The sequence below is a fragment of the Phoenix dactylifera genome, chromosome 12 (assembly GCF_051530095.1).
Source record: "Phoenix dactylifera cultivar Ajwa chromosome 12, Ajwa_hap1_PhDact_Kaust_v1.1, whole genome shotgun sequence".
In the NCBI taxonomy this organism is placed as follows: Eukaryota; Viridiplantae; Streptophyta; class Magnoliopsida; order Arecales; family Arecaceae; genus Phoenix; species Phoenix dactylifera.
The window spans coordinates 22,510,157-22,521,955 of record NC_143201.1 but is presented as its reverse complement, the minus strand read 5'-3'; the positions used below and the strand labels follow the sequence as shown (position 1 = coordinate 22,521,955).

Sequence of the window (11,799 nt, the reverse complement as noted above, 5' to 3'; positions counted from 1 at the left end):
TCTGTGACTAAAGATGGATTTCTCTGCTCGATCTACCATCTCCGGAGGTCAGACAACAACGCTTTGGCTGGAACTTATGATCTCGGAAGTCGTAGGCGGTGTCAGGATTCATGGTGCACTTTTTATTTTGGAAAGCCAAATTCGAGCTTTAGACCAAATCCGCGTTATTAAAGTGCTGGGTATTTCCACAGTCGAAGAAATGTCTTCTTTTTAAAATTATAGAAAAAATACAGAGTACATGTCTTAGATCGTTTTTGGATATAAAAAAATGTCTTAGATCGTTTTTGGCTACTAAAATGTCTTGGATCTTTGAGACAACATTGGTAGGTTTAGCATGGTGATAATCTCTGAGGAGAAAAAGTGGAACTGGAAGACATACATACAAATACAAAACAACCACCTACTTCAAATAATTAGAAAAGAAATACAGAGTAAATGTCCTAGATCCCTTTTTTGGTCAAAAAAAAGTCTTGGATCTTGGAAACTGGAAAAGAACATTGGTAGGTTTATGATAGTGATAATAATCTCTTCGAAAGAGCAACAACAACAAAAAGAAAAAAAAAAAAAAAAAACCTTCACCGCTCGATTGATGGCTAATACTTCATGGTATCTCCCTATATAACACAGCATTGCATTGTCCATTTCTTTCTTCACACCTTGCCAACACCTTTTCATATTAGTAGTTTTGCAGTACATCTGCCTGGGTTTTAGGCACAGAACTGCATTGAAAATTGGGGTCAGAATTACCTACTCCCAAATTAAGGATCAAAAGTTGCGGAACCTTTCATATCTATCCAGATTCTGTGGTAGAAATTGCAACCAGTATCAGTTATTCAACCAAATTGAGTGCTCAGAGTCAAAAGTTAGGCCTTGACTCTACCAGTCAACTTGAACGCATGATGTCTCCTTACAAATTTTATGAATCCTTTTAGAGGAGTAGTTTAACAATGACTTCAAACAAGATTAAATAAGATTATCTCGAAAAAGATTCAACATTACGTAAAAGTCTGATATCGAGTCACATCTAAGACTTTTGTGGCTCTGTATGGAACATTATCCCCTGTACTTTGATTTCGAATAATGGTGATTTGCATCAACATTGATTCCTGACAAGCCCATTAGGTTAGGTAGCACTTCCATTTCAGAGGAACATGATAGCTAAGATCTATTTTACCACTTAAGCCAAAAGACTAAGGGATAATCTGGTCCACAAGTCATTGCAAATCTAATTTCCTGAAAATATCAAGTCATATAATTGAACATTGAAACACATGTAGAAATAAATGAAAAGAAATAATCGTCTCAATATCAATATACTAACATGATCAAACAAATAGCCCAAATCCTTCACCATGAACTTGGTACAGAAACATGTGCAATATTGAGAGGTTTAGGAGAATGGACCGATCATGGGGTCACAAGAGAAATCAGAAGAAGCAAGAAAAAGATCTGATTCAAACATGCAAGTTCTATTCCCATATATTGGGTTTATCGAACACAATCTCCAGGGAAAGCATTGAACTTTTATTTTTCATTATTTTTTCAGGTAAAAAGAGGATTGGCTTTGTCAGACAATTAACAGTTTTAGGCCACCACCTCTTCCATTCGGAGAGCTGCTTTTCATTCATTAACAGTACCATCACAAATAAGTACATAGTTGCAGTATATTAAACAAACTTCTAAGAGTGAGATCAGTTTATATAAGTTTGTAACCATCAATATATGTATGTGTGTGTATGATGTATAAAAAGTCTTTTCTTTGGCAGAGTGATGAGTACTGCTTGCAATTTACTGACACGGAGAAAAAAAATTTAGCACTTAACAAAGCCTCCGCAAAAATTATGAGCAAGGATGAACGACGGTGGCTCCATACAGGGGAAGACGGTTCTTAGGGCAAAGACAGAAGGTGGCATGGGACACTTTTTCATCTTTTCCGCACTTGTCCGCTATTAGAGTTATAAAGCACTTCCTCTTATTAGCGACAACGGAAAAAGAAGGAATTGAAGTACCCATCTTTGATGTAATACACGAGACCATTGATAATCATTAATGTTTCTATTCAAGGGATGCAACAAAATTGATTTCAAGAAAGAAAACAATAGGCATTAGGAAAAAATATATTTAAATAGAAGTTCACCTAAAATTTGACTATGGTACCCGTGAACTATCACTGACAATCAGTGATCAATGGGACATGCTATAAACTATGTATATGTCCCAGGTAGATAGAAACTGGACACGGCCATCTTATCTTGAATCATTCTACCTGTCCTGGGCATAACATGCCAGTGGAGAGCAAGTTCAACTTTCTTACCATGAAGGTTGCTTCCCTGGACAAAATAAATGTAAACCATTAGGTTCTTGATATATAATCTTACGATATAAAGTATTATGTAGTCTAAGAAATCTGTCCATTGCATTTTTGATATTTTTCATTTCAATCAAAAGAGACCATTATTTTATAAAATATCAATCAAACTGAGTACTCTGAAATATACTTCCTTTTTACAATTTTGCACTGTGAGTACTTACGGAGGTGCGGATTCTAAGGAAACTTGCCTGATCAATTAGGGGATATTTGTTGGCAACCTGTGCTTGGAACTTTGCGTGGTCCTTATCAGGCACTATATGATCCCATAGCGAAATCTGAACAATGGACAACAGAAAAATCAATATGAAATGCTCTTCAGTAAGAACCTGTGTAACACCATAGTGCATACAACAGCACAAAATGATGATGGAAGAAGTGTCCCAGTTATGTAATGGTGGAAGCAACATTACCCTGATAACATGTCTACTATTATAATCAAATTATTAGCCTGGACCACTGAATCCACACATCTGCGGTTTCCACAATCTAACACAATATAAAGGCTATATTTCCCGACTTTTTAATTCTCATAATAACTTTTACTTGATTTCTCCCAATTTAAACCATGCTAAAATTCCGGACAATGAGAACGACTCTGAGGGGTCACACTGACTAAGCTTCTAGCTCATATGTCAGCATTAACTTTCACAAGGAACATTGACTGGTTCATGGTTTAGGTTTTTCAAAGAGCAAGGACATTGAATAATACCAGAAACAAACACAAATTCAGACCCCTGCTTTGGTAGCTGAGATTCAAGGAAAATGGTAATATTAAACATACCTTAAAACATTGAATATTATTATTCTAGTAATGGATTCAAAGAAGAGAACAGGAGCCATACAATTTTTGGATTTTTTGCAAAGTTGATTGTAGCCAAAATGGTCATTATTAATAAGTAAAAAACAAACAGAAAGCAGTGGCTAATTCAATGAAAACATGATGAGTTGACAATAAAGTTACCAAGTGACTCCATGGATTTTAGTAAGCAACCCAGGAATAACTCTAAAATTCCAATCACATGTCTAAAAGCTCTTCTAACATACTAACCGAAAAATGAAGAGAAGGTAGGAGTCCGATATTATTAATGGGGATGGTAGCAAACCAATATGCATGTGTAGAGTCCAAAAAGAACTTAAAAAAAAAAGAGATATTTACAAGATTATGATCTTCATGTATATTTATCAATATCTGGAATGGTCACAAATTTCCTACAACATATTATAGACTGACAAGCAAACCAAACCATAAAAGTGAGCACAACAACAATATTAATGTTGACAGCAGTTGCTGCAAGAGCCGTAATTAACGGCCTACCTGATTTAGGGAATTTTTTGAAGTTTCATACTCGGCAGCCAGAAAGATAAAAACCTGCATATAAATCAAAATACATAGGTGGTCAGAGCAGCGTATATATGATCAAAACCTTGGGATAGATTAACAAGAAAGACATTACATCTCTAAAAGAAGCCTTAGATCACATAATAACATCCACAACCACGAAGAAATAAGCAAGAAAATATATCTTTTAAAAGACTGAAAGAACAAACAGAAAGTATGAATTAGAAGAATGAAGAGGAAATGACCTAGAAGAAAGCACAAGAATGAAAAGAAAGCAGATGTCTGGTCTGATCTGATGTCTTCAGTCTTGCAGTTTTCTGTCCTATTCATGTCTTATTAGATTAAGCACTAACAGATAGCTGAATGACCAGGATACCCTAAGGTTTTCCCAGCCATGATAATATGTTTTACCACTTAAAATTAGTCCAAAAGATCAGCGGTATTGCATCAAGCCCAATAAAAATCAGCTAAGAACCTTAAAACTAGATTAAATCATGACTATGTATGATCGAGTATTATTAAAATCAATACTCTCGAACATATTATCTAATCAATCTTTCAACTTGTACAACATATATGGTATTCTTACCATTATAATGAATGCGCCTTAGGGCTATTGTCCCTGTCAACCGAATGAGTATTGCAACCCACCATTTCTTCTCATATCGTAAGCCTCTTAATCTTCAAGTGTATCATGTATGTGACTCCTATCGCTCTCCCGTGTGCTAATCAGAATGTCATACAAATAGCAAATAATTGAGATTTTTACAAGCAATGCACATAAGTATCAGCTGCTACTTGTTTACTATAACAGTCAAAACACCTGATTGCTTTCTTATATACAAACTATTGCTTGTCCTCTTTATTATGAAGACCACATACCTCATATTTCTAATGTCTACTGTGACTTCTATTTGACAAACATGAACTGCATGAAACATCTGTATTTGTCCATGTAAGCATGCCACAGACTCAAATATAATGTGCTATATGTATGACCTGATTGACAATTCCAAATTGTATATTGTGACTATAGCCAGCTAGAAGAAATTTGCACCGTTTCAACTTTCTAATACCTGCTCTTCAAGTTAGAGTCCTCAAAAACAATATATAACCTAATAACTAATTGTGATGTTGAATTCATCTATATGGGGCTTTTTAAAGTATGATAGATTGTTCAAGAAAAGAAGACATAAAAATCTCAAACACTGTTCTCAAACTTTGAGCCTCAAGAAGAAGATTAAGGATCAATGGTGACATCAAACTTAAAGCTTTCAACAAAAGCAAATTTTGGCATAGCTTGATTGATTTCAAAGCTAATGACAGAATAAGTGTTACCCATCAAGCAAAAGCATAGAGATATGAGTTCAAAGTCATCTTGCAAATAGTTGACTATTACAGGCATAAAATTATAGAATGTTAAGTAGAATATAAGCAGACTTTGTACCATAATTAGAACTACCAAGAAAATAATTTGAAGGATGGAGGGATACATTGTGCTTATGGTCATGAAAATTTACACATAAAGAAGCAAAGGACCCAGAACTCTTAATCTATCTATACACAACAATGGTGTGGACCACCAGAAGAGCATTATAAAACACGTTTATAGCACTTGCTATAAATATTAAAATATTAGAAGATGAATCTTGAATCTCGTGTTATATGTAAACAGTGAAACTATAAGAACAACTTGCAAAAATACCTGCTTTGTGTTCCATGTAAACAGTGATCGCAAGTCCATAGAAATGTTCAGGGCCAAGCTTACCTGCCAGATAGTAACCGTTTCAGAATACTACTTCCTGTGCATCTCATAGTTATATGTATCTGAATAACTGAGAAGATAAGGCACATGCTAAGGCAACATGAAACCAAAAGTATACATACACACAGATATAATATATTAGAGAGAGAGAGAGAGCAATCCAAAATGAATGTTCAAGGTCAAGATAATTTATCAAATAATCTCAGCATTTCCATAAGGACAGAACATGCAATAAGGTCAAATACGCAAGGAAGTCATGGACTCACATATTGAGCCAATGGTGACCTTAGAATTTAGGAATAAAACTCTACATTGCCACATACAATTCAAGAGGGGAACAAAGTAGAGATCAGGGGGCGAACCTCTTTATATGTGTTTCTTCCTTCTGTTAGAAATTAAGATAATGACAGGATAATTTTTACTTTTTGATTATGCCATTATTTATTTTGTTGCGTATTTGATATCTTGTTAAGCTATAGTGCTATGCCTTGGTCCAAGAATATTAAGTAAACATATCAAAAGACATAACTATCAAGCTTCGCCATCGTGTAATACCCATGGGTGTACCCTTTGCATGAAGGCTAGGAAGAAACTTGTTATAGACAAGCTTCCAATGCTAGATGGTTCGCTTGCATTCATGACACATGCAAGAATGCGTAAATCAGAACAGGGGCAATACATTCCCAAAGACATGTTCCATGATACTAGATGTTTCCATGCTGGAATGTGTTGATGGGTTGGCACTTAATCGCAGGAAGCATGAGACAGAATGCATTTGGATGATCTCCCCAAAGCCCAAGAGATCACATCTGAAGCTGCCAAATACAGTCTAAACACATGGCATAAGGCCAAACAATTGTTTTGTAGAACCTTTTTTTTGTAAATCACAAACAAAAAAAGTTTCCTCTTTTACTGCAAAAAAAGGCCATGATTTTAAATCCACTTCTTTGATCAACAATGAGAATAAATTTGATAACAATTATAGTTTATATTTTCTTTATCTTGTTTATCATGTTTGTATTTAGATGTCACAATAATATGATTTGTGCATGTCTTTTGCTGTTGATAGCAGTTAAACTGTCTTGAACTTTCTAGCAAAAGTTTTAGGGGATGAAAACTGAAAGCTCCAAAAACGTGGACTGGAAAGTAAGCTCCACATAAGTCCACATTTGAGCATGTTTCGCTTTGTGACAAAAAAAAAACCCTTCTAATATGCCTAAGGATGTTACTCCCGTAAACTAAAACAAGGCACTAAGTGGAATAATACCAATAGATGGCTTCTAGATTGCAGCAGGTCTTTCTCAGATATTTGGTAAAAAAGGATTAGATTCTGAGGAATGTATAGCATGTCAAAATTTCACTAAGATGATGGGCAGTCAGCTATCTGGCGAATCTTGGATAGACTATGGATTAATCTGGACTGATTTATATGATCCATCAATCTCAGTCTGCATTTTTCAATAAGTTCAAAACTAAGCATGAATACCATTGAACTCACATTTACAGAGCCAAATGCAAAAAAAATTGCAGAAGGACAACAAACACGTGTGCGCCATGGTGAAGAATTTAGTTTCTATTCTTAGAGTGGTTATCAAAAGAGGTAGCAAAAGAAAGAAAAACAATTTAAGGATAAGAATGATATGCATCATGGTAAAGGATTTAGATTTTATTCTTTGTGTGGTTATGAAAAGAGGGAGACCAGAAACAAAAGCAAGTTAAGGAGCCAGTAGTTGGAAGGCCACGCCAAAAATCCAAGTTAGCAAGAAGTTTAAAGAAAATTATACTATCATGCACAGACTACTGCCAAACGAGTGAGTCAATCTTAAGTAGCACGTTCATGTTAAAGCTAGCAATACAAATAAAATGCCAAAACTATATTTAGTTAATTTTAAGTAAAGAAATTCTAATTTCTAAATTTGCTTATTAGATACAGATTTATTTTATACAAGGAAGAATACATCTCAACTGTTTTGTTAGATGTAAAGGACAAAAAGGGGACTTTGGGCTTTTGAAAGTCAAAAAAAGGAGCTGCCAGTGAACAGCTCAAGTTCACGTCAAAAAATAATTAGACGAGTAAAGGCAGTTATAACAAAATTGAAGTTTAAGCATGGATAGGCTATTTGAGAGTGGCTTAAAGAGTTCTTTTTTTTAGGTAACCCGCACTTAACTATGTTGGCAAGTCCATGTTTCACAAGGTAGCTACAATATACAGGCAGTCAACGGACAAAGCACACACGTTATGCATGCTGCATATGCAGTTAGTGCTTCAAATATCTAAAAAAGAATAAATATTTTTATTTAATAATAATAGTAATATTTTATAAATAATGGCAATATCAATAACAATAACATCCAGCAATTTGTGCTTATTACTTAGTGTTTAATTCTTAAGTTATAATTATAGCATATAACATATTGACATTATTGATATACAGATACCTGATTTATCTAAAACCCCCATCTAACCCAACCATCAACATGCCCCGTTTTGCATTGGCTAGCAATCAGTGGCCAACCTCATGATATACAGTGCTAAAAGCCACATATATGGTCATGCAATAACAAGTAGGATGCACATGCAGCCCCAAAATATTTAATCCTACTACATATGGATCCATATGGTGCTCAGCAAACCATCTTTTCAGCCCATATGCAGCCCAACTACATATACTAGCCGTATAAAGGGAATGCAATGAGATTTGGGTTGCATTTGTAAACACCCCCCCCCCCCCCCCCCCCACCCCCCTCTTCTAAAACCAATGTGACTCAATAACCAGCATCAATGTCATGGTTGCAATCATTTATTATATATTTCCTTCTTCGCCTCTTCTTCATTCTCTTAAAGTGTTATTTTCAAGAAAAGAGAACAAGGATAGAACAAGTAAACATCATGATGTATCCTTAAAGTTCTGTTTCAGAAAATGAAATTCATTATTAGTCTAAGAAAAACTTTGGTGCTTGCAGAACATTAGAGGTATTGTCTGACAGTGTTGCCAGTAAAGGATATATTAAGTAAAATAAGTGTGAAAAAAATTGTTTCTGACGAGACATAAATTTTGAACCTTATGTTAATTGTATTTTATTTGTGATTTAAGTGTTTAAAAAGAAATATGTCTGTGATAAGTGTTTAAAAGGAAATGCATCTGGGACAGAAGAAAGATGAGAATCTTGCAGTCAAAGTAGGTAAAATGGATCATAAGACTAAACACAGCCATGACAAAAAGATTATTAAATGTGTATTTGTTGCAAATTACTTTCAGAAAATACCGGAATTGTGCTCTGAATTACCAAGTATCTTCAGGAAAAAAAATTGGGCCATTGCATGTTAATAAATGCAACAAAAACACAGTCAAAATTTGACAGACATTTTACCAAAGCAAAGTACATAAGCACATATATATATATATATATATATATATATATATATATATATATATATATATATATATTCAATTTTGGAATCATGAGCATTATGATCATTAGCCGTCAAAACACACAGCACAAGTTCCCAAATGAGCAAATGTATTTTTGTGAGAGTATATTATACAAATAGAAAAAGGTAACAGCATAGTAGATAAATAGGTAACAGATATTATGATCTTCTACGTCATCTAATGACAAAAAATGCAGACAAAATATGCAATTGACCAACTGAAAAGATTGTAATTGCTGATCAAAGATGTGTTCTCACTTATTTCTAAGATAGAGATAGCAATAGCACATCAAATGAAAAAAAAAAAGCCTAACCTCATCGTTTCCACTCAACTGTTTTCGAAATCGATTAATCTTGATGACCTGAAAGAGAAAGAAGAGGTGATTATGTACTTACGGATGGTAAGACCTAGCATCTTTATAATCTACACTGAGCAGTACTTATCCTCTAGGGAAGTAATTGTTATTAAAGAGAAAATGACAAAAAACAATGCAATATAAGAACCATAACAGAAGAGGTTTGGCAGATCCAGGCATATACTTGCTAATTGTGATTAAGGCTTGAGGATATGAGGGCTTGTTGTGATTGCGCATGATTCGTGCACTTAAATATGAGGGCTGCCTAGTAACTGATCAACATATAAGGGCATTTAGTCTTTTCTGACCCCTTAATTAGCGATCACCAAATCTATAAAATAAGAGGAATTGCATTAGTACGTGCAATGCAAGCAAAATCCACTCTTTTGCTCCCATTTATCTCGTCTCTCTCATGCCATATCTTCTCTCTCTGCCAGGCAAAATCCACACACATGATATGACAATCCAATTAAAAGGGTTGTTAGTAGTATCCGAAGAATCTTGAGATTGCAGAATCAATGGCATCCCCAATCCTCTATGCTGTTCATTTCCTATGCAACCATCCCTCGATTAAACAAAATGACCACAGTTTGCACCCATGAGGAAAACACAACACGTGTGTTCTTGGGCATCCAAAATAAACCCTATAATGCAAACAAACTCCATGCAACCAAAATCATCCCTATGATAATTCATGTTATTTAAAAAAAGGCTGGTGAGATTGGTATTCTTCCTATGGGCATGGACGCAAAACAACCACTTATTAGGATAATGATAGCAGCTTGAGTTGAGTGGGAATTCTTCATTGATTCCTTCTAGCCTGCATTGAATTGATGCCTTCAATCTTAAATTCTAGCAAGCATTGGGTTCAGATTCTTTGGAAAACTCTCCTTTCAACTTCATAATAGAGCAAAATCACATCCTGAGAAAAAAAAATATAATTCTATGACAGTACTAGTGACTATTTTTGAACGATTTTAATTTCAACTTAACGCTTCTACCACTTCCTTAAATTTACATATCTATGTTTTTGGGTGCTAGGCGGACATGTGTTTTTGTTAATTTGAGAAAGCTCAAAGATACAAAAAAAAAAGACAATTTGAGAAGCGGGGGGGGGGGGGGGGAATTAGAGTTCCAATTCCATGATTTCTTGGATTTTAGGAATTCTCGCTATCTAACCAAAAGCATTTTGTTGTAGAAAAGCATGTGCATCAATTTAAGAAGTTGTAAAGTAACAAGATATTATGATACTGTACTACATATCAAGGCATTCTTAGTGAATAACCAAGGCAGCAATTTCACAACTCATCATAGACTCAGAAACCCTTGCCACAGACAATTAAATGGAGATTAAGGGAGAGGAACAGAACGGCACTCCTCTAACAAAAAAAAAAAAACAAAATATTTCAATTTGGAATTGGAATCAAGGTCTAGGTTAATTAAAGGGGCAAAGATAGAGGATTGGATGGTTGACCTCGGCGTGGGCGTGGACGGTCGGGGAGTTGAAGGCGTCGAGCAAGGAGGCGGCGGCGCACAGCATCGCGAGGAGGACGGCGGCGAAGGTGACCAAGGTATTCAGCCGGTACACGAACGAATGCATCTCTCTTTCTCACCCCCTTCCCCTTTGACGTTAGAAAGAAAGAACAGAAAGAGACAAAGCTTCGCCGACCCGATCCTGTCTTCAGAGCTACGATGTGCACGCAGTTGAGAGGATCGGAGGAAGAAGGAGACCGTGTAACGGAATGGAGTGACACATGGCTAAATCTTTCGACGCCTCGTGACACCCCCGTCTAGTTGGGCCGATGAGAGCCCGGACAGAGGTCGTAACTTTCCTGCACGTCCTTCGCGCGAATCCACCGTTAAATCACCTAGTGACTGCTTCGAGATCTGTGCAGATGAGGGAATAAAGAAATTTGAAATGCTTTTAAGATCTGTATGGGATACGATCCAATCATCTATATATCGTGAAAAAAAAAGATATATATTCTTTTTTTACAAAAGATGCACCGGGAACCCTGATAGCCTTTTTTTGGCTAAAAGAACCCTGATAGCCTTCGGATTCAGAGCCTTATCACCGATCCGACTTGGTACGTCTCTCCAGCGCAATAAAACGCCTAGAGCCTCTTTGGATTATCAAGCAAGCTTGATTGAATTTTCTGCTAATTTTATAAATTATTTTAATATAGCTTTATCGATCAAACTTTTTTCAATCTAAATCTTATATATAAAAAAAAATATATAGATGTTTTTCTACTTATAGGTTTGGAGTTTGGACAGACACAAAGGACCAATAGGTTCGGTTCTTGTAGAATTTTCTATAGCCGCGATCGCTGGAGCTGTTGGCCGGCTGTGATGAATGAATTGTATACATCAACATGTCTGGATAATTGTAGCAGACCCTGCCTGCTGTAGATAAACTTAAAGGACCAGTTTGTACTCGGATTAGGCGCACCATCTCCATCTACTAAGGTAAGAAATCCATGATCCGCCTAGTCACCATGTTCAGTTGTACAACATAGTTTATCATTAAGGCTC

At 35.6% G+C, this 11,799-nt stretch overlaps 1 protein-coding gene across 3 annotated transcripts; it reads right to left on the bottom strand.

Moving 5' to 3' along the window:
* Window positions 1–1,327: 1,327 nt before the first annotated feature.
* Window positions 1,328–11,060, bottom strand: LOC103718993 (signal peptidase complex subunit 3-like). Of its 3 annotated transcripts, XM_008808034.6 has the most exons (6): window positions 10,739–11,060; window positions 9,223–9,270; window positions 5,416–5,478; window positions 3,687–3,740; window positions 2,560–2,646; window positions 1,328–2,330 (listed from the first exon to the last, which is right to left on the bottom strand). In XM_008808034.6, exons 1-6 carry the CDS (start codon window positions 10,862–10,864, stop codon window positions 2,205–2,207), a joined length of 504 nt encoding a protein of 167 aa, XP_008806256.1. In that variant the 5' UTR covers window positions 10,865–11,060; the 3' UTR covers window positions 1,328–2,204. The 3 variants fall into 3 exon arrangements, with proteins under 3 accessions (XP_008806256.1, XP_088565254.1, XP_088565253.1); XM_088709128.2 differs by lacking the exon at window positions 5,416–5,478; XM_088709127.2 differs by lacking the exon at window positions 9,223–9,270 and having other exon boundaries at window positions 10,739–11,006.
* Between the last annotated feature and the right edge of the window lie 739 nt (window positions 11,061–11,799).

Excerpts from the sequence above, each read along its gene's own strand:
- LOC103718993 (XM_008808034.6), bottom strand. The coding sequence starts at position 10,864 with ATGCATTCGTTCGTGTACCGGCTGAATACCTTGGTCACCTTCGCCGCC. Across the intron at positions 9,271-10,738 it reads CCGTCCACGCCCACGCCGAG|GTCATCAAGATTAATCGATT; the intron begins GTCAACCATCCA and ends TTTCTCTTTCAG. Across the intron at positions 3,741-5,415 it reads TTACATGGAACACAAAGCAG|GTTTTTATCTTTCTGGCTGC; the intron begins GTATTTTTGCAA and ends ATTTATATGCAG.